A 23,191-nucleotide genomic window follows, 5' to 3' on the forward strand; every position below is an offset into this window, starting at 1 on the left:
GCTCAACTAATGAGCAACCAGCAGCAGTTTACATCACACATATGGCATTGGCTTGGCTCAGTGGGTATTTCAACTAGCACTTCGTCCTTCCTGGGTTTGCCAATGGAATCGCTTCAATGTTGTGCTTTGACGAGACTATAAGGAACTGTGCAAGTTCCTCTGGACTTGAATTATTCACCTAATAAAGACATTTTGTACAATTTGATGCTTTCAACTTTATGGGAACAGTTTGCTGAAGGCCCTTGTCTGTTCCCAGTTCACAAAGCAAGGCCCATGAAGGCATGCATGGATGACTGGCGGTGTGGAAGAACCTGATAAAAATCAGACACTTGACCTCATACGCACAACACAAAAGAATCTACAGACACACTCGAATACCTTGGAGAAAGTTTTCGAAGAGAAATCTCTGCTGTTGTACTGCAGTTGCACAAGCAACTTCATATCATGCATCCATACCATCTGCGTTGATGGAATTCGTCTTCCTAGCCTCTGGGAAGGTTGGAGTCAAAAGGGCAAAAAAAAAAAAACACTTTCCAAAAACTGGAAAGAGGAAGACGTAGGGGTAGTAGTAACGGGTCAAGCAGTGTTCTGATTTTTCTGTTATGGAACATTACAGATAAGGTGCAGAGGCGTATGAAGTTCCTACACGGAACTGTCTCGTGCTCCATTCACACTTCTACTACGAAAACGAATACAATGCGGCTCAGCTTCTGGCTGGCGGATGTCATGGCTAGCGGCGTGCTTTTGGCAGCACGTAAAAATAGAACATTTTAAATTTCATTCAATTTATTCCCGTTTACACAAAAAAACGTGCATCGTTGCATTCTTTTCCCCCTGACAGTACCAAATATGTACCGAACCCTGACCTTAAAGTGAAGGTATAATGTACAGAACCGTGACTTTGTACCCTTTCTACAGAGACAAACTAAAGAAAATAGTGTGGCAGCATGTAAAACTCATCAAATAGAAGAACATCACGCAAACAAATCCTACGGAGGAAAGCAAAAGCTGTCGATCATAATCTCTTGGTGTAAGTGTTGGTGCTGTGCTGGCGTCAGAGGCAACTGATGTCAGCCCCAAAGCTGCAGCTCCTCCTCCAAACGTCCTCAGGAGGATTGCAGGCTGAAGGGCACCCCGCTGATGATACTGTATCTAAACGGCCTCAGGGTTACACATATACCCTGAACTGTTTTGCACGGCTGCGTTTGATATGAGGTCATATAATGACGACAGTCCACAGTGGTAAAAGGAAAACGAATGTGGTGAAACACAGGACGCGGTGGTGCGACACAACTAGAACAACAGATGGCAAGACAATGTGTGTACGCATGTGGCAGCAGAGCGTGCTTCCTGTCTACCGAGACGCACACAATCGCACACAAAAGCACAAATGGCGCGGCACATGTTCCTCAAAGCTGTATAATCCAAAACACGGCCGTCGGGCGTGGGAGGCGCTGGGGAGGTAAAACCTGACAGAGGAGAGGAAAATCCCTCAAACAATACGGGGGACGTGTCATTCAGCGATTTGGCTTCACGAACGAAAAAAGGCGAAAAAGGAAGAAGAAAGGGTTGAAATCTGTTCCAACTATTGCCATCTTAAAAGCATTTTTGGATGTCTCTGAAAGATTATCCTGACCGATTAGCTTGTGGTGTGTCGTGTGTTAAGAGAGTCTTTTCCCACTCGATCTCCTCAAAAAACGGTCAGGGGGGGCAAATGTAAATGTTAAACCTGTTCAATATTTACAGCATGCCTGACGACAATAAATGAGCAACTGCAAACTAGGGAATGTAATGATTAGTCGATCAGTCGACAAGTCTAGTTTACGACTCCGCGTCATCGTTTAAAGCTTGAACTCGATGAATTGCGAGTCACATGTTTTTGGGATCTCGTTTTGCGACCGGGCAATTCACAGAGGACTCGCGACCTCAGAGGGCCGATCTGTCGGCGAGTCCCGTCCTCTACGTGCAAGGTCACGCCATCGTTTGCATCACATCACCGTGGACTTTCATTTTTTCACAGCTGTCGCGTGTGGCACGGCCCGACTCCATCTCAAAACGTTTAAGCGACGAAGCATCCGCTCCACCTCCCGTCAGTCACCGTGGCATTTTACGACGTTGGCTTGAGTGAAAAACTTTTTGAATGACAGGTTATTGTACATTGTAAAATGTAAAATCCCGTTAATGCCATTGTGTATATTTTGAGCACATGCCCACTGCGTTGCATGTTTAAATATGACAGTCCACACGGCCGACATCATCACTGACATCATCACTCAGCATGGTATGGCATACAGTGAGGGTAGGAAAAAAAGGCTCTATTAATTCTACAGTCCAGCCTGCCTCATTCATCACAAGATGTTTTTCTCACTCAGTAGGGGAAACGTTTCGCAAAGAACAATGTTGGCTGTTCTGCGAAAAGATTTATAAAAAGAGGAAGAAGGAATTTTTACCTCTGGCCTAGATACAACAAGGCAAAGGGTATTATATACTGTATTCCTTTGTATGTTTGTTATCAGGATTACGCAAAAAAAAAGAAAAAGAAAAAAGATTTTCGTCAAACTTGGCATATGTCCAGATAGGTACAAGTACAAGAATTTATGTACACATTTTTGGGGGGTTTGTTTTCATTGTTAACAGTCCACTAGAGGGTACTGCACTTACAGGACTGGAGTGGACAAAATCTGCTTCATTTTGTGATATAGCTATTTGACAATTGGAAGTCAAATGTATAAGTTGCCTTTTTTTTTTATCATCTTCATACATTTGTACGTGTAACTTCTCGTAACGATCTCACATTTCTGGCTTGTTTTTGAACAACACGTTCCATGAAAAGCTCGCATCTCCATATTTGGGTATTTTTTTGTTTTTGTTTTATACGACATATTTACCAAACGCCTTTGCGTCACTACGATTTTAACTGCGCGGTGTTGACTCAGTGATGCGTTATCGGAACTTGGCAAATAATCCTTTGTCTACCTCCAACACACAGCTGAGGAAAGACCGGGGAGTGGGGGATGGGCGTATGGGTTCTTTAATGAGGTTTGGTGCACTGAGGGGTGCGTGGAGATTCACATTGGTCAGCGTTTAATTCGAGAGACAGTAGTCAGGTGGACATCGATGCAGGCTGATAAGATATCAGAAGGCCAGAAGGTCAGCAAGTCAAAGTAAAGTACAAGTTAAACTCAGATTGCATTGTGATGAGACAAGCACAAGTGTTGTGTGGTGAAGAAATAATGTATAGTGTTTACCTACAGGTCTTTAGTGTAATATAAAATGGCATTTGAACACTATGCTGAGCTCACATCGACGTCCTCTGATTTTTACCTCCAAGGTTGTTGTTTCTTTTGTTTTTTTTTACTAGTGGAGGGGTGGAGCATGGGCTGAGAAAAGAATTTTAGTAGAGATGCAGATCAAAGTGCAGGTCCTGGATTTTTAACATTTTCAAGGACTCCTTTATTCCTTTATGTTCGGAGTGAACAACGCATGAATCTTATCACCAAATTCAGTCATACGCAGGAGGAAATCTACGGACTTGGTGTGACCTCAATTATTGTATGGCCTTTGCAGGTCCTTTTAAGGCTCTTTAGGAGTGGCGCATAACATTTTAATTAAAAAGAAATGTACTACATCAGGGCACCACATGAAGTAGCGGTTAACACATCTGCCACACAGTTCTGAGGTCCGGCCTTCCTGGAGTCTGCGTGTTCTCGTTGTGCTTGCGTGGTTCCTCACACACTCCAAAAACATGCATGTTAGGTTCATTGCAGTGGCATTGCTAGCTCTAAGGGGGCTCCAACACCCAAAATGATTTGGTGGTTTGTGGTTAGTTTCATTTGGTGTGACCCCCCCCCAACCCCCTCAAAAAAAAAAATACAAATTGTTAACCCCACCAATGATTTGGTTGTTTAAAAATAGGTTTTTTGGTTTAAGTTTGGCCCAATGCAACCAACCCCCCCCCCCTCCCGCCCTCAAGATCAAAACCCCCCTCAAACCCACGCTCCGACAACATATTGTCCCAGTGTGACACTTCTGGGGGCTAACCCCCCGACCCACCCACAATCCATAAAAACGAGTGACGCCCCTGGTTCATTGAAGATTGTTATTTCAATTCAATAATTCATGTCAATGTAGTCCAGGGTGCACCCCGCCTCTCTACCAAAGTCAGTTGGAATAGACTCCAGCTCAAATGAGGAAAAGTGCTCTTTAAAATGGACAGATGGTCGCACTACGAGCGCATTTAGTGCTGTGCTTCGGTGACATTTGCCTCCAAAATCGAACAGACGCCCACGCCCATGCCCACAAACACGCCACTCACTGCGGGCACCAATGAGCTTGCGTTATTGGTTATGTGCTGCCATCCTGTGGCAAAGAAGAAAACAAACTACAGTAAGGTAACTAATGACGTGTGTTGTAAAGCACAATGATTTATTAGCCAATCATCCATCATTTCATTTTCTGGGTACACTCTGGACTGGCCGCCAGTCTTCAGCTTGGAAAAGTAACATGCATAATACACAAAATGATGATGCTCAAATGTTTGCTTCCATTCAATTCGTGAGTAATGAACCCCCCCCCCCCTCCCCCGAAAAAAAAAAGGGTTTCTAATTGCCTATGCTACAGGATGGAGGGAAAGCACTATTGTTGTCAAAATGAAAGACCTCAACTCGCTTCCACATAGTTCCCTGGTACAAAGATGCCACAAGATGGTGGCCATGCATTACTTTTGTCCAAACGAAGCTCCTGAACTCACTTCACTATGATTCCTTGACACCAAAATGGAGCCAAAGTAATACAATTGAGCACAAAAATAACAACTAGGTGAGTTTTTCTTTCAAATAGTGAAGGATAGGTAAACAAATCGATTAAAAAAAAAAAAAAAAGTCAGCGAATAGGTGAAAATATTTGTTCCGTTTTCATAACGTAAATTAGCATTTTTTTTGTTAGTCAGTTGAGCAAAGCTATGAGAACTGATTGTTTTGATAGCGTTTCCAGTGATATATTTTTTTCCTTCTCACTTTAAGCACGATACAAGTGAATAAGATGGAAACAATTTTGTGTGCAGGTTTTGTTGTTGTGCCAAGTTATCCAAATAGAACTCGTATATCATGTTTGATGTTCACAATATCGTGCTAGAGTACATTTTAGAGTCTGGACTTTTTGATTTTTTACAAATGAGCAATCGGTAGTGTGAACTTTGAGTTCCTTCCAACAACTATTTGTCAACGGAGCGAGAGCCAGGGGCCGCCCAAACGCTCAAGACACTTGTCCATCTTCAGCCCAACCCAGTGAGTTCAATCCGTTGTTTTTGTGTAATCCAGTCCACCGCTTTCAGGCTCATTTGGCTCCGTTCCGCGTCGTGAGGATAATCCACGGCATATTTGCCATCTCGCTCGGCGTCTCTCAAGTTTCACTTCTGCGGTGGGCCCGTTGGTGTGTGCTTTCGTGTTGTCAGGCAGAAAGACAAACATCAGACAACCCGGGGCGGCGTGGGACCTGCTCGGATAACCACATTTCCCCCCCCACCCCGCCAGTCGGTCTTTTGTATTTGTAATATTATTATTTACATTTATTCGTTTACGTAGCAATGTCGCTTGGGTGCGAGTCTGGCTTTTCGAGCGAGGAGGTGTTAAACAGCCGCTTCCCTCTCCATCGGGCGTGCAGGGATGGAGATGTCGGCGCCTTGTGCTCCTTCCTTCAGACCACCGCCAACCCGGCCGACCTCACCGTGGAGGACACCTTTTACGGCTGGACGCCTATACACTGGGCAGCTCATTTCGGAAAGGTAGCTTGACAATGTGGAGGTCACTCTTCATTTATGTTTCTTTTCTTTTCAATTTTGTATTTTTTTTGGAACGAGCGCGACGTCTCGGCCATTTCCTGATGTTAGCCTCCTCGTCTGCTAGCTAATGGGCCGCCATAGTTGACTGGAAGCATACAATGGCGTGGATGGAGCGGTTTCGTCGTTTCGTCGTCACTGGCGACATGAATTGATTGGAGCGAGACCTACATCGGATCTAGCTTCACTAAGATAACTCCAAAGCCTTTCTGTAACAATGTTCTAACTTTAATACTGTCTCTCTCCATATTTTTTTCACCACATATTTTAATATGTCACGAGTTCAAAAAAAAAAAAAGGGTGTTTTTTTTTTTACAAAAGGAACCCATGAAGTTTACTCATTTTAATCTTCTCTGTGAATATTATCATTCATCCGGTTCATCAGGTCCGGGAAGACGTTCAATAATTTAGCCTCAAAACAAACAACCGCTTTTGGCTTCCACAACCGTTACTACTTACAACTGAATGGAATATTCTCAAAGATGAGTCCACCTCAATGACTGTCGACTTGCATCCCAAAAGAGTGATACCATTCGTGGTTGGGGCATTCCTCTCACTTAGATAAACACTTCCACACTAACACTCAGGCTAAAACTGTACTATCTAATGTAGCCTAAGCTCTTCTGGGACAACCAGATCAGTCCAGTTACGATCAATTCAATGCTCTGAAAATGCTCTAATTGTTCGCTGCAAGGAAATTGAAGGCATGCCAAAAGTATATTCAGCTTAACATGCAAATTAACTACAGTTGAGTGTCCCAACCAGCTTTTTTTTTTTTTTTATTATTATTATTATTTTTTAAATCACCTGTCACTGTTAAATGAACGAATCATGCCAATGAACCCTTGTTTCTTCCCAGCTGGAGTGCGTGATGCATCTGGTACAAGTGGGCTGCGGCGTCAACGTTGTGACCTCCAAGTTTGCCCAGACGCCCACTCACATTTCAGCATTTGGAGGACATCCCCAGTGCTTGTTATGGCTCCTACAAGCCGGCGCAGACATTAATAGACAGGTGCGAAATCAGATGAGTATGCCGACTTGCCACCGGCGAGATAATGGAAAGTAAAAATCACCTAACTTGATTAATTAAGAAGTTCAAAAAGCTTTGTTGCCACAACAAGGAACCCAATTGAACACACACTGCACCAGCTAAACACTGAAATCCTAAAGCGTTTACATACTGTATTTCCTCTTATAGCGGTTGGGGACTTTTACATCGGGACTCGGTTTACGACGGAATTATGCTCCTACAATTTTTGAATGTATTTGGAAAACAAGAACAAAACCAACATATTTTATTTAACCTTTGTTTATTCAGGTAAGGCAAGTCAAACCAGACTCTTAATTGCAATGCCCACCTCGCTTATTTATTGTAAATTTATTATTATAAATTCAACAAGTAAGGGTCTAGTTGTAAAAAATTTTGGGGCAAGCACTTTTTATCGCTATTGTGACAGTAGGTTAAAAATGACTTTAACAATGATGCTATTAGGCAAACGACTTATTTAACTGAAATGGAGAGCACTTCTTGGCCGCAACCAGCGTCAGTGTTGGTGACTCGCTTCTAACTAGTTTGTCGTCTGAAGAAGAACACGTCAGCAATGCAACTTGTGGCGTTTATATGTGTAGTTTTTTTGTAACTTTCTGCGAGTGCTTAAAAACAAAAAAAGAAAAAAAACACTCCTAAGTCACTGGCAACACATCGATCATTTTAATGCACATTTAAAGACACCACCCCTAAATAAAAAACAGGCACAAACTACTCGGACAAATTACTATATTGATAAATGACATATATCATAATTATAATATCTTTTGAACTTCGTTCAGCTTGGCTTGGCAATAAGTGAAATGAGCAGTGTTGCGACAGCTTGAGCTCAGGCTGATCCCATCAAGGAGGATCACTGATATGATGACAAGCCCTGCGGACTGCTATTATCTCATCATAGTCTCCTTTCTACTTTCTATTTAATCTTCTCCCAAAATGGAATCCCACTGTTCTGCATTTTTGTTTTTGTTTTTCGGCATCTTTATTGCCTTTTCGTGAACGTCCTAAAATGCTGGGATTATGTTTTATGCGCCGCTGCGCTACTGAGATTAGTGGGTCACAATGACATAATGCGCTGTCGTCATCATGACAGTGTGTTTGCAGACTTTTTGTTTCTAATAACTGGCCATTTTCTGCTTTTGCGTGGTAGCAAGCCATCTTAAAGTGGAGGATTTGTGTCGTTTTCTGTCTACTGAACAATTATACCAGACTGCCGGCAGCTCGTATAGCCTGGTATTTGATCATGACTCATTCTGGGTGTGTGTGTGTGTTTTTCCGCTTCGATCGCTCTCACTTGCAACTGCTTCTTTAATAATAATTTGCTACAGAAGGGCGGCGTTGAAGTCTGGGTGAAAAGTTCATGCATTGCCTGCAGACTTGCACCGTGTTCTCATTTGTATATGACTCATACATTGGAAACAGAAAATGGAATACACTCAGTCAAGTTTATTTGTATCGTGCCTAATCACAAAAAGAGTCTCAAAGGTCTTCACAGGCCCACAGTTGGCAATGATTACCGCATTGATTTAAAATCTGAAGTGTATAACATCGCTGTCCCACTATTTCATAAAATCAAAACACAAAGGGACCTGATTTAATCTTTTAACAATTAATTTAAAAAATATATATATATGTATTTCCTTTAGACAGAACAACAAAACTCAGAAATACACAGCTCAAAGGTTTGGGGACATTGGATTCACTGTACAACATTTCTTTTGTATGGTTTCATTGCCTTTTTTTAATTGCAGAAAATATGAAATACTACCATACGTGACTGTTTCTATCTTCATCTTATTTGTATAGCGTGCAACAGCACACCTTTGAGATCTACAATGACAGTGTTTTATAAATGTTAAATCATTCCTTTAAAAAGATAGTCTACCAAACAATTGAGCTGGCATCTATGGTCCTTCAAAAGGATTGTTTGCTTTCTTAATGTGCTCTACCAATTGGTCAAGTGGGTAGTTAGAGGGATAACCCTCTATTATTAAATGGTCATTACACCGTGTTGTCTCTACTTGCTTTATCAAAGGAAAGCCGATTCGGTTCTTGTCTCGATCACGTTTAGTCTTTGCTGGTCTCCAAAATGGGTCAGAAGTAGTTGTTTGGAAGCCCATTTTCCTGGCAAATGGTAATACTTGTTAAAATCATTGTCTTTGTTTACCAAGTTGTTGAACAGCACAAAATAAAGTTAAAAGCGTGTCATGTTAAAAAAGTCAAAAAGTTGACTTATCGAACAGTGCAGATACTGCATTTCGCATTTGAAACAGGAAATGTCGAGGCACTCGGTCTTGTTCTATCTAGTCCAAACATGTGTTTCTATGTTTAACTGCAAGCTGCTCTGTTATCTCTCAGGACTATGTGGGCGAGACGCCCATCCACAAGGCTGCACGTGCGGGCAGTCTGGAGTGCATCAACGCTCTCTTGGTGCAGGGAGCAAAAGCTGAGTAAGTCCTGTGGTCAATGTTGTGAGCTCACCTCTTTTTTTTCCCCCCTTCCTCTCTTCTCCAACTCTGGACATGACGCCTTTGCAAGGGCTCACCACCAAAAGCTGAATCAGAACATCGATGATATTTACATGGTAATAGAGAACCTCTGAACATTTCAATACGGCAGATATCTTTATGAGAAATGAATAAAACTTGATTACGGAAGAACTGAATCCGATGCGACTAAAGTGGGCCATCGCAGAAAAAAAACTACGGACGCGCTGCAACAAAAAAAAATGGCGACCCTGTATTGGGTTTTGAGGCTCCATTTACAGTATGCTGTACTGTATTTATATATATATGTGTGTGTGTGTGTATATATATGTGTATATATATATATATATATATATGTGTGTATATATATATATGTGTGTATATATATATATATATATATATATATATATATATATGTGTGTATATATATATGTGTGTATCTATATATATATATATATATATGTGTGTGTGTGTGTGTGTGTGTATATATATATGTATATATATATATATATATGTGTGTGTGTATATATATGTATATATATATATGTGTGTGTATATATGTATGTATATATATATATATATATATATATATATATATATATGCTGTATATACTGTATTAGTACGGGTATTTTCAAAGCTCATGTGGCTTTGCTTTTACATTTTTTTTAATTTATTTTTTTAATTTAATTTGTCTTTCACATCTGATATGTTGTGACACTGTTCACCAGCGGCTCAAATTCTGAATCGCAGAAAAAAACAGGCGGTCACTCATGAAGACTATTTGCCAAACCCTGCCCAGTGTGTGACAACTTAATCGGTTTTGGCCACCATTTTCTTATTTGGATTGGATGCCATTTATATATAAATATTATGTATCATTTTTAAAGTAATGATGATACTGCAGTTTTGTAGGCTTATTTAGCTTATCTATTTTTTTGTGCAACTCTACAGGCAATGTTTTAAGTGACTTTTAAATCCATATGCAAGTGTAGAAATAAATTAACTCTTGTTACTGAATGTTAAAACATTCTTTAAACAAGGTTTTAATTTGAATGATGAGTGAGGGAATAATAAAAGTTAATGTAATGGGGAAACGTCACACGATAAAACACGCTACCTCTGAGCAGTTAGCAGCTTGTCAGCCGTGCGAATTTAAAGGCATGTTTTTCCGACAAATGTTGCTACTGCTAGCTTGATAGTATTACTTATTATATTAACTTTGATTGTGAAACTTTCAATTTGGTGGTGCGCCCTTGAAAAGCAGTTTTATTTTGTTCATCTTTGAAATTGTTGTTCATCATTGTGACAGTTCTCATCAAGTTGCCCCTTGTGCGTATACCAGGATGAACTGTTTACGACCATTTTATTTTATTTTATTTTTAATTTTAATTTTTTGCCCGCAATTGAACCTGTTTGATCTGAGCTCGTTATTAGTAAAAGTTGATCATTAACTGATTCTAACGGCTTTGAGCTCAAGTAGCAAGTATAATTTTTGGTCATCTCTAATACACGGAACACAAGGACAGCTTGATGAAAATGTTGATAAACTGTTCTTAACGTTGTAGGCCATGTTGCATGATATTTGTTATTTCTAGAGTGTGTTTTTATTTAGTGTTTGTTTTGGTTTATGTCTTACATACAGTTTTATCTAGATGACCAAATGCACATGACACTTCACTATGAAAGTTTTTTTTGTTTGTTTTTTTTCTACCAAAGCTGCATTGCATTGTATGGAACTGCATAAATACAACATAATTGCCAATGTGTAAAAAAAAAAAAAAGAAAAAAACAGCTAGATGAAGAAGCAAGGTAACTTATATAAATGTAGTTTTCACACACAAGTAAATGAATGTTGTATAAACTCAACTAACATAAACCACCAATTGACTCTTACCTCAAGAATTGAATACCTTGGTTCATATATTGTTTCCTAAACCAGAATAAATAAATAAATAAATAAAAATCATTAATGACAAGTTGAGGTCTTCTATTTTTCTTCATGTTACTATTATGGCAGATAATCGTGATTTTATTTTAATGAATTATTAACATGTTTACTCCTGGCACAAAGCCCATATGAAGTACAGCTATAAAAGAAATATTAAAACGATACCAAAATGAACTTTCATCTTAAGGGCCCACAGAGGTGATTTTAAAACGCCTACAGATAAACACAACATAATTTTAATTGTTACTTTCTAATGTCATGTTTTGCATTTATGAAAATATATTTGACTGCAAGTGTTAAAAATGGAATAGGAGTTTTTCACGTTAACCATATTTTCTGAAATGTAACTCTCCATTGTTTGCTTGAAATATTCATGTCAATGCAGTGCTGACCCACATTAGCAATGTCTTACTGCATATTTCCACTTTATTTATCTCCTTAACAGTATTTGATCTGCAGTTTCATACTTTGCATCAGGCCGTGGCTAATTGTTCTTATATTTGACATTGTCCTGAGAGCCAGAGCTTCCAGGGAGCTTTCAGATGTGTGGATTTTTTCCAATTTTTCAAAAATGTTTTCATTTATTGATTACATTAAAAAAAAAAAAAAAGGTTTCATTGACGTCTCTGACCAAAAATATTGTTAATATTCTGGATTGGACCTCACAGACCAACATTTCATTTATTGGTGGTGAGATATCATGTATGTAGCATCTGTGATGATAAAGAGGACAATTATTTGTTTTGATAGAACAACTAATAAAACGTAAGGTATCCAAAGGTAAAAAACAAACAAACAAAAAATAAACATTTAATTCTGATCTTCAAGTTTTAGCTAAGCATTTTACACTGCATCAAAATGATACTTTTCATGTCACATAAAACCCCTGGTGGGGTTTGGCTTCACCAAAACGAAACAATCCTCCATTTCCTGTGATGTGCATTTGGTTATTACTTGATGAGTAAATGTATAAGTGATGAAAATGATGTTATTTGTTTTCCCCTTTATAGATCACAGATTTTGTCTTTAGTCTCTGTTATTATAAAGTTTATTATTTTAAGTATTGGGAAAATTATTTGGGCACATATAAGAAGGGAAACTCACGCAAACAAGTTAGGTGGGAATGAGGCTCATGACAAACCCATTGAGGTCTTAATTTCAGACTAAATACAGTAGCGCTTCTTAGATACATAAAACGTCTTCAAGATACACCGAAACACACTTAAAAAAAAAAAAAAGAACAGTGTCTTTCTTAAACAGATGAGACACTGGATAAACCAAACTTGTATTTGCAAATAATTACATCTACTTTGTATCAAAGGAAATGTTTTGCAACAGTAAACAATAGCGTTGTCAGTTAAAACAACAAAAAATGGCAGGAAATATGTCACTTTACTGAATGCAGATCCCGTTAAAAAAATGCACATACAATTATAATAAATATATTGACTATCACAACCAAATTTACATACTCACACCATTAAAAGCCTCTTGGCATTGGAGAGCCCTTTTGTATTTCACTCAAAATACACTACCACATAATTTAACATCTTCTTGAAATGAATGTCAGTCTTACTCAAGTGTTTTGTTGCCTGTCAATCCCGCACGACCAGTCCACCCTCTTGAACCCACGGAAAGATGACACAAAGAGCTGGACCGAAATGGAAAAACCAGGCAATTGCTCCGTGGAAGTCGTGAAGCTCTTAAGCTTAGTCGCCACACTCAACGCGAAGAATGGCGACTGTGCTTTCATCGGAGAGCCTCATTCTGGACAAAGAGGCCAAATATTCCTTCATTGGAGACAGAAATTCTTACATTTGCAATGACTTTGTTGGGTGTGGTTGGAATAGGATGGATTTTAAGGTCTTGACTTTGAGGCCTGTCTTGTGCTGGACTTGTCCCTTTTTTTTAAGAGCCATCATCCAAATGCTTCCACTTCAGGGCCCTGGTTCTGGACAGCAATGGTTTGACGAGTGGATGAATCTTTTCCCTTTCCTTCCCTGCATCATAACTGCTCCCAACAAATTGGATCCCAGGATTTCTTTCAAACCCCTCCATGTTCACACACTTAAAATATCAATTTGTTGATCAATGCATTTAAACTAAAGTACACAACAGTTATTAATTCAATACTACAAACAGGAATGGGTGGAGGGGGAAGCCACAGACCCATTTCTGTTCCTGCTTTTAAACGTTTATTATATTTCTAACAAAAAAAATTACTCAATGGGAATAATGAAAGAACATCTAAACTTTTTTTTTTTTTTTTTTTTTTTCTCTCTTTGAATCTAATGTGGTCTAACCTAGTCACTGGTGAACCGGTTCAAATATTTCCAAGTGTCGTCTAACGCTATTATTTGATAATACTAATGATTCCCCCTGCCCCCAAAGAGACCAATATCCATATTATCATTTTTAGTTGAATTTGTCATGAGCCTCGGGAAGTTGAAAAGCAGCCCGTTAGTGAGCTAGCAGGAGGCAGGATGCTGTTAGGGAAGAGTGCAGACACACAATATTAGAACATCTGAGCAATTAGGGGGTGTTAGCGTTGCTTAGCACCATGTACTCACCTATTAACTGTGTAATGGTAACAATCATCCTGTGCCATGGTTATTTATTCACTGTTATGTCACTGTGTCAAATATTTTAACGTCATGCCAAGAAATGTCTTAATTGTGTTATGTCACACTTTTTAACCTGATACAATATCTTGTAATCATTTGTCACGTTTTCCTTCATGAAAGTGACAATAAGTGACAAGAAAGAGAAAAGTTTGCTCACCTGCTAAAACCGAACCGTACGTCTTAATTGTTTTGCAGCCATTGAGTTGGAAATGACTTGGTTTTTTCAAGTAATCCTAGAAAGGGGGAGAATAGACACTGCTGAGTCTGCCCCGTTCCCTGGGATAGCCGCACTGTTGTGGCATTGAGTGTTCTCACTATCGCTTCCTATCTACACACTGGCAAACTGTTGAGGTATTTCTTGCGGTGATTGGTTTTGATGCTAGGTTTTGATGTCAATGAATCACAACTGAAATTTTTAGACCTGCATGCTTTGCTTATTACCCATGACTGTTCTTGTATCTAGTTTTTGTCTTTATTTTTAGCTTATTTATTTTTATTCAATGTTTACTTTTGCCAACTAACCATTAGGAGCCCTTTATATGGACAGGGTTAATCACGTGAGTCCCATGTCAAAGCACTAGCATGACTATAGGTTGCCTCTGGGAGGTTAGACGATTAGATAGCGAAGACACATACAGTATGTACCTAGCACTGAAAAGCAAAGCATACCAGGCATTTAAAAAGAATTAACGCTTCCTTTTTAAAACTCAAACCAAACAAATGGATCGGTGCACACTGAAGATGTCATGTCTCGCTAAAGGAATACTGTACTTGCCATTTTGTCCCCGTTAAAGGTTTTAAATAAACTTTTTGACTTTTGTCTGTCTGCAGAAGAACCAAAAACCCAGGCATATATTTGGTTTGTGTTTAAAGACACGCAAACTGTCGAATTTGATTCAAGTCTTTAAGTCAGGGTTGCACTTTATTGTATATGTATTGCAAAAACACTGACATGCACTATAACTAATGAGAAAGAACGCAACGAGCGAAACACCATTTTTTTCAAGAAACTGTATGCCTGTTTGATGATCCAAATATGAATAAAAGATAAATAAAAAGTAGGGATGTTCAATACCACTCGTTTTTCAGACCGATACTCGTGCAAATATTCACTCGAGTACTCACTGATACCGAGTACTAATACTTTTGATTCATACAATTTCAATTAACACAATGACAGATAATTATGAATAAAATCTTTATTTATTTCTGACGCACATTATGATTTGCCGATGTGTCAAACCGCCGCAGTGTAGCACCAACTACTGACAAGGAGGACTTAATATGTCAGATTATTTTTTTTATTTTGCCATAGGTATCGATGCCTGGTATCGTGAGTACTTATCTTATATCTTGAAATAGGGCCAATATCGGCCCGATACCGATAACTGCTGTTGGTATTCGCCCATCTTAAATAAAAAAAACATTCACCATCGTACTCTTGACGGTCACTGACCCAATAAATATCGACCCCTGCGACCTATTTTCTTCAACCTACCTTTATGGGTCTTTGACAAAATTGTAACCACTGATAATTAGTGTACAAAGTCAACTTGTGGCAGAAAATTATGGCTGGAAGTATGAATCGCAACTGAACAGCTCTATTCCTTATAGGGAGTGGCAGAGCAGTGCGTTTAAGGTCACGCTGCTGGAATTTAGAGCTGAAGGCCTTAGTTGGGAATGAGTAGAGGTTTGAGCTGATGTCAGAAGTTCTCACAACGCACGTAATAGCTGCTGCCCAGTCACTCTTTTTAAGGGCCAAATGATACTTAATTCCATTATCCATGCGATGGTTATCTGGGCCTTTATACCAGCTATATATATTTTTAAATAAAATATAAGCATTTAAAATAGGAATTGTATTCCTTGGTGAGACAAGTACATTTACATGACCACAAAACTTAAGACAAATGATTTGACTTGATTAATGTGTTGGAAGCGTTAATTTGAAATGGGGGGCGGGTGATGTGCAACAAGTTATTGTGATTTTTAATTGTATTGTTTTGACAATGTTAAATTCCTCAATGTGCACTACTTCTCTAAAGGTTTTTATGACACAATGAGTTGATTGAAACGGCTGGAAGTCGTCACATTGTGGAAGTCGATGCCACTTGCTTACAGTAAAACTACAGGTAACAGTTTGATAAAAACATAAAATACTTTAGCACAAGCAAAATAAAAGGCCTTTTAGAACTTGATCTAAGGTGATATAATTTCTACATGAAATGGCGCATTGTTAAGGATTTCTTTCACATCGAGCTGCATCCTGGCTCTTTTCCAGAAGCTCTATTTAGTTAACAAAGACCTTTCTGTTTGCACTGAGAACACATTGTGCTCTGTGATGACATTCACACGGAACAAGTGCAGTATTGTTTTGTAAAAGGAGAATTCCCTTCATGAATCTAAAAGAGATCCATCTCTCAGCTGTATTATTATTTTCTGTCAATTAAGAGAGAAATCTTTGTCCGCAAAAGCTGTATTCCATTGGCATTGGATAAGTTTGGAATAATGATGGACAATGGTTTTTACTGTTGAGTGACATCGATTCCACAAAAGACGCTGATCCAGTCCCAGCACTGTCTGCTCGATCTTTTCTGGCACTGTGAAAGTCTGCTGCAAAGAGGCATGATTAACGCAACTGTGAACAATGCACACACAAGCACAGATGCACGTGCTTACATTCTTCTGGTCAATCGTCATACAAGACTAAGACTTTTACCTTGAAAGTCCAAATCTACTCAAGACTTGTCGAAGAAACTTTAATTTCGCTGTTCCTTTCATTGGACTTACCCTGGAAGGTATATCTTTGGTGCTTCCCTCATCCTCAGGCTCTTGGACTTCTCATGAAGCAATTCTGAAACTCTTAACTTCTCGGCTTTGGCCATATCATTGTCATTTGTGGCAAATATCATTGGTATAGGTATGTTTTATTCCACTGTAGCCCGAACTTCCCATACTCTCTCTTCTGGTGCACTCCATACTTGAATCCCTACACTCATTTGGATTTGGAGGTGATCTTGAGCTTGGTCCTATTCCGTGTTTGCTCATCTTGCATTTGGAGAACTTTGGACACCAAGTCTTCTCTGGATCACATAACGCTTGATCATCCGCGCTCATGTCGGATCATTTCAGGTACATGGAAATGCATAGCTTCCTTTGTTTTAATCATGTCTCTTGGCCAGCAGACTTGTTTTCTTCAAACTATTTGGAGCCATTCAATTCATTCAAAAGATGATGCAATCGATCCAAAAGGGATCCATCATCATCTGTCATGATGATGACAAAGGCAATTTATTTCATCGTTGTACGTGTCTGTATGTGAGTGTGTTTGCTTGATAAGTCTGTCAGTGTGTGTGTGTGTGTGTGTGTGTATATATGTGTGAGTGCGTGGGACATGTTTTCTTTTTATTTGTGTTCAAGCAAACGTGCAGTAAATCCCACTGACACTCAACGTTTCCCGTTGTGCAGTGTGAGGAATGCCAGCGGGCTGACCGCCGCCGACCTGGCCCACGCGCAGGGCTTCCAGGAGTGCGCCGAGCTTCTCTCCAATGCCCAGAACTTCCAACAAAACATGGCTCAGTTCCATAACGGAGACTTTCTCAATGGCACCAGCCAGAATGGGGGGCACACTCAGCCCACTACCCGGGGCCGTAGCCTCTTCAAGGGCATACCCAACAGAAAGAGGTCATTCGATGACCAGGAAGTCAACCCAGTGAAGAAGGCGAGACCTCACGGTGAGTCATTTTTGTACCACAATTTGCAGCCCGTGACCCCAGTGAGGATAAGCGGTAAAGAAAATGGATGGATGGATGGATGAATTTGGATCGTGGCAGCATGAGGAGGAAAGAAAAGTGCATATCCTCTGATTGGCATCTCACTTTCCATTGTGAATGTAAATGGAATATATATCAGATATTTGCAAATGGGACTGCAGCGTTAATTGACGAATCAGATATACCCTGTCAATGTGAGCCTGACCTCAATGATGTACTGTATACACAAATGTGTTAACAAAACAACACGCTTACAGCGAATAAAGAAGCACATGCTGAATGAAAACTCCAACTACAGTTTAGACCATTAAATATGGTGTGAATATGGTGCATTAGTTTCATTGACCATTTATATTAACAATTGGAGACCGTGACCGATGGAGGAATTCACAACGAGTGGACGAGTCAGTCCAGGCCAACTAAATGGTATCTTTACATGAATCTTTTTTTCACCCCCATAATTTAGTTGTTGTTTTCTCCCATGTTGTCCGCAGCAACCAGCAGAGGTTGATTCAGGTTCAACTGGTTCTGGCCTGTACAGATTGCCATGAGAGAAATCTTTATTATTAAACAAAATGAACAATTTTCCATACATGGATAAATGGTTGGAAAACCAATCCTTACAATACAAGCTAGAGCAAATGTAAAGCGATCCAACACAAGAACTTTGTCAGAAGTTATACTGAGAGCTGTTGTTGTTCTAACCCTCATGTAACTAAAGTAACTGTATTGAGTTGGTTATGTTCACCAAATTAGCTAGCCTGTAAAGAAACAATAAGTCTTATAACTTCATACTTGTACTGGTCTAAAAATTAAAATTATTATTATTATTATTATTTTTATCAGGTCTGGGCATGCTGCTTGAATTGCAGAACGGTAACGGGCCAGTTGCTGGTGCTGGAGAGTCCCCAATGGAAAGCATGGAGTTGGAGTCTTCTGTGAGCACAGGTGGGCCAGGACCCTTTGCATTGGGGCCGAATGGGGTGGCGCCGGCGAACGGGCTGGGGCCCATGGATCAGTGGGAGGACCAGGGGGGACAGGCCATGTCCAGCTCAGCAACTAAAGAGCTGGAGGTCTTCAATGTGGCGTCCATGCAGACGCCTTGTCGCTGCACCAACTCTTACGCTTATTTGTAGAGATGCTGTGAGTGTGTGTGTGTGTGTGGTGGCACACTCAAAAACTGTATTTCACATTGGTGTTGTGTATACATTTTGCTATTGTCAAGCTATGATTTAATTGTTGGCGACTTATATGCAAAAAGACAAATGTTAAAAAAAAAAGGCTGTAGCAGTGTGTGTAAGCTTTTCTACTCTCCTATGTACCTGATTCCACTCAAAATTATATTTAAGGCCTTTGTCCAGTTATACTAATAGGTTTATTGTAAAAAAATAAATAAAATAATAATATTTTATAGGCCATTTCCAGATAACAGAATTATTTGTATTTCCCTGTCTAGTTGGTTGAACAGTGTAAACGGAGTGCTGTTCTTGGTTATTAGTTTTAATTAAAATTTGTTGTATGCTTTTGCTTGTTGTGGCTAAAGCTAAATGTGTTGGGAAATGTGCAGTGTTCATTTTCAATGTTTAAGGGAAACGTCATTTTTTATTAATATCCATGAGATGTAATCTAAATTGGGTCATATCATGCCCCCCCCCCTTTCTTTCTTTCTTTCTTTCTTTCTCTCCCCTCCCTTTGCTGAATCTGCTGTAGAACATTTCTTGTCGATTTGTCTTTGATGAAGACCTGAGAGCACTGAGGTATTAACTGCCCCTAGTTGATGTAGTTAAGTCATTCAACCTGCCTCAGGCCAAAGCAAATCCCAACACGAATGTAGCTCATAGTGGTATAAATCATTCACAGCGCAGCTTTTCTACCGACTTTTACAGCTTGTAAATGTACCAAATTAAGACTTAGTACAGTGGTACCTCAAAGGTCGATGACAATCTATCCATGATGCTGGTTGAACTTCCTTTCCCCATTAAAATGTATTGTATTTCAAACTAATTTGTTCCAGAGTCCAAACTGTTGCCACCATAAAACCTTGAGTACTGTACAGGCAATGTTTTAAGTAACATTTTAACATCATTGATTGTCCTATAAGTATAAACAAGTGACAAGTATGTGGCAGCTAACCAGTTAGAAACTACAACGAGAAGCTAACATAGCAGTCTACATCTTCACTTTCCCCCCCCCTGAATAGCACAAATGGATAGATTCAATTACACAACACCAGGTCGAGAATTTCCAACTCAAAATCCGTTGCTCCCAAAATGTTTGCCAGTAACCTCTCCCACTAAAACGCTTATGAAATACACAGGAATGGGAATTATTAAAAACAAGAAGTAGAAACTCCTAAACATGGCTTAACAAACGCAACACTTCTGCATCCAATCCACATGACTACAACCATCACTTCAGATGTCATGGCACCAGGTTAATCTTTCGATGCTAGCTAAAATGAGGTCTAATGTGTAGTGGTCTAGTCTAATGTTGGTCAAACTCTCAAATTTCTAGGCCCTTTTTGACATTCGTCTTAGGAGTTACCACTGTACTACATTTACTTTTTTAGAATGCTGTTGCTCAAGTATGATGAATGTTCATTCTGTTAGCAGTGTTGCATATTACAAATTCTATAATAATGTTCATTTAAAAAAAAAAAAACGGTGAAGGAAATTTTATAATCTGTTAGTTAGCTGCCTAAAAAAGTTTGCATTGGATTGTACAGTTTGCAAAAAAAAAAAAAAAAAAGCCTTATTACTTGAGCTAGTAGTGGAACCAATGTGCTTAAATTGTATTTTACTTACAACCCTAATTCCAATAAAGTTGGGACATTGTTTTAAACATAAATAAAAACAGAATACAACGATTTGCAAATCATCTTCAACCTATATTTAATTGAATGCATTTAATTTTGATGCAGTGCCGTTTGAGGGATCGAAGGTCACGGGCATTCAGTGTTGGTTTTCGGCCTTGCCGCTTACATGCAGTGATTTCTCCAGATTCTCTCAACCTTTTGATGATATTATGGACTGTAGATGACGAAATCCCTAAATTCCTTGCAATTGTACGTTGAGGAACATCGTCCTTAAATTGTTCGACTATATTCTCACGCACTTGTTCACAAAGAGGCGAACCTCGCCCCATCTTTGCTTGTGAATGACTGAGCAATTCAGGGAAGCTCCTGTTGTCCCCAATCATGGCACCCACCTGTTCCCAATAAGCCTGTTCACCTGTGGGATGTTCCAAACACGTGTTTAATGAGCATTCCTCAACTTTCTCGGTCTTTTTTTCCCACCTGTCCCAGCTGTTTTGGAACGTGTTGCAGCCATAAAATTCTAAGTGAATGATTATTTGCTAAAAACAATCACGTTTATCAGTTTGAACATGAAATATCTCGTCTTTGTAGTGTATTTAATTAAATATAGGTTGAACATGATTTGCAAATCATTGTATTCTGTTTTTATTTATGTTTAACACGACGTCCCAACTTCATTGGAGTTGGGGTTGTAGTATGGGATTTTTTGGAGGGGCGGGGGGTACTCGTACATGAAAGTTAGATGTGATCTGCGAGTGTGTGTGTGTCACTGTTGAGCAGGTGTAGCTTTGTAATTAATGATGTCCAATCATTAAATGTTGATCCATTTATACAATGTTTTTCCTTTTCTTTCTTTCAGTAGTTGAATCAGTGTGAAGTGTTGTGAGCATCTTGCTCTGATTCGGAGCGCACCAGCATGTCCTAGAAGATTAAATTTCAAAAAATGTGTACCTTCCCTCATAGCGGCACCTTGGAAACTAGTTCACTATGTCGTCCACCGTGCACAAACCAGGTTGTGACCCATTTCGAAGCAGGTCTGGCCTCGTGACTTGCGAGATTATGTCAGCGTCTTTCACAATTTATCGTTCATACGTCATGCGAGCCGAGTGAAACGTCCATGTCAAAGTTTTCAGAGGGGTGCACTGAGCTATTTTGAACAGGTCGCCTCCAGAATCAGGTCGACATTCACCAATGATTTATTCGCACGCACTCTTGACTGTTTGTCTTCTCCCTCCCAGTGTCAGTGGGCATTTCCTCACTCGGTCACTGTCAACCGCAGCTTCCCTTGGGGCGCGATCCGACCGCAGGCTACGGGGGGTCGCCTGAGATCAGCCAAGTGGAGCACCAGAAGTCTGTTAAAGCGGAGCAGTTGTATGACCACACCTTCTTCAGCACCGTGCTCCTCTACCATGGAGCCTAAACTTAGATGAACATCAGGCTGTTAGGCTGACATTTCTTCGTTTGCCTTAAAAGCCATTGAGTGGCGATCCGCTAGTTAAAATGGTATCATTCCCTGTTGTAAAGGGCAGGCCCAATGTGGCTGTTTTGTTTGTTTTTTTGTATGCGTTTAAAGAACTGGTTCCTAGTTTGAGTTGTTAACGTGTTTGTTGTTTGTAACCTTATGTCGTCCATAATAAGCATCTTCATTAAAGCAATGCCAATGTCAAAAATGGTTTGTTTTGAATGAAAAAGTATTAGAGGCCACTCTGAAAAGGAAAATAAGTTATTTGTACAGTATTAAGAGAACCAAGCGGTGATCAAACTGTAAACATTTTGAGGAAAAAAGATTAACATTTATGAATCATGAAAAAAAACTTGCTTGTATGTAAACTATTGTTATAAAATTATATTTTTGCAAAATTACAATTTGCAATATTACCAATCTCATCAAGTTGAGTTTTCTTAGCATTATGGCAAAATTGCAACTCCCCCCCCCCTCACATTTATGCCGTAATTGCAACTTTTTATGAATTGAACTTGTAAAATGACAATTTACCTTATATTAAAAAAAAAAAATCCTGACCATTTCCTCCATAATATATATTACAAAAATGGCTTAGTTCTCTCAATATTTCTTTATTCTCCATTTTCTTGTAATATTATCGCCATATTTTAGGAAAATATCAGTTTATCATCCAATGTTATTACATAATCCTTGTTTTCTCAATTTTTTTTTGTCTCCGGCCCACAATGTTCCAACTATTACCTTTAATCAGAGTATCATAAAATTGCAACCTTTTTCTCACATTAGTTTTTAATCTCGCAGTATGACAAGTCGTGTCAAGTGTTGTAACTTTAACAACGTAAAACTTTGTTTCCGCAAATATTTCATGTAATTCCATGACTTTATTCTTCTGTATTTTTTTCTCTTTGTTTTGCGTTGACGCTCTTTTGTTGTTTTGTACATAGTCTTAACTATCTTTTATTTTCTATGCTAATAGTCATACATTATCTCATTTATTTGGGGCAGTTGCTACGCGACTGTATTCTGCTCTACTCTTCCAGTGTTAAATCGTCTACTTGGCTCTTGTTCGGCTCATATGTAGGCAGCTCGGCGCATGCGCGTTCGCCCAGCAGACTGTGTCTTTAAATCGAGCGGATGGGGCTAGCACACTGCGGGCTCACGTGTTTGGCCCCCGCCGGGCCGGTGCTCCGAGCCG

At 39.4% G+C, this 23,191-nt stretch overlaps 1 protein-coding gene across 2 annotated transcripts; it reads left to right on the forward strand.

Annotated features, from left to right (window-relative positions):
- The first annotated feature begins 5,424 nt into the window (after window positions 1–5,424).
- On the forward strand, window positions 5,425–22,201 carry ankrd10b (ankyrin repeat domain 10b). 2 transcript variants are annotated; one of them, XM_061691478.1, is made up of 6 exons: window positions 5,425–5,782; window positions 6,696–6,848; window positions 9,243–9,334; window positions 17,412–17,677; window positions 18,563–18,664; window positions 21,770–22,201. In XM_061691478.1, exons 1-6 carry the CDS (start codon window positions 5,585–5,587, stop codon window positions 21,949–21,951), a joined length of 993 nt encoding a protein of 330 aa, XP_061547462.1. In that variant the 5' UTR covers window positions 5,425–5,584; the 3' UTR covers window positions 21,952–22,201. The 2 variants fall into 2 exon arrangements, with proteins under 2 accessions (XP_061547462.1, XP_061547461.1); XM_061691477.1 differs by lacking the exon at window positions 21,770–22,201 and having other exon boundaries at window positions 18,563–20,476.
- The last annotated feature ends 990 nt before the right edge of the window (window positions 22,202–23,191 follow it).

The sequence above is a fragment of the Phycodurus eques genome, chromosome 12 (assembly GCF_024500275.1).
Source record: "Phycodurus eques isolate BA_2022a chromosome 12, UOR_Pequ_1.1, whole genome shotgun sequence".
NCBI classification, from domain to species: domain Eukaryota; kingdom Metazoa; phylum Chordata; class Actinopteri; order Syngnathiformes; family Syngnathidae; genus Phycodurus; species Phycodurus eques.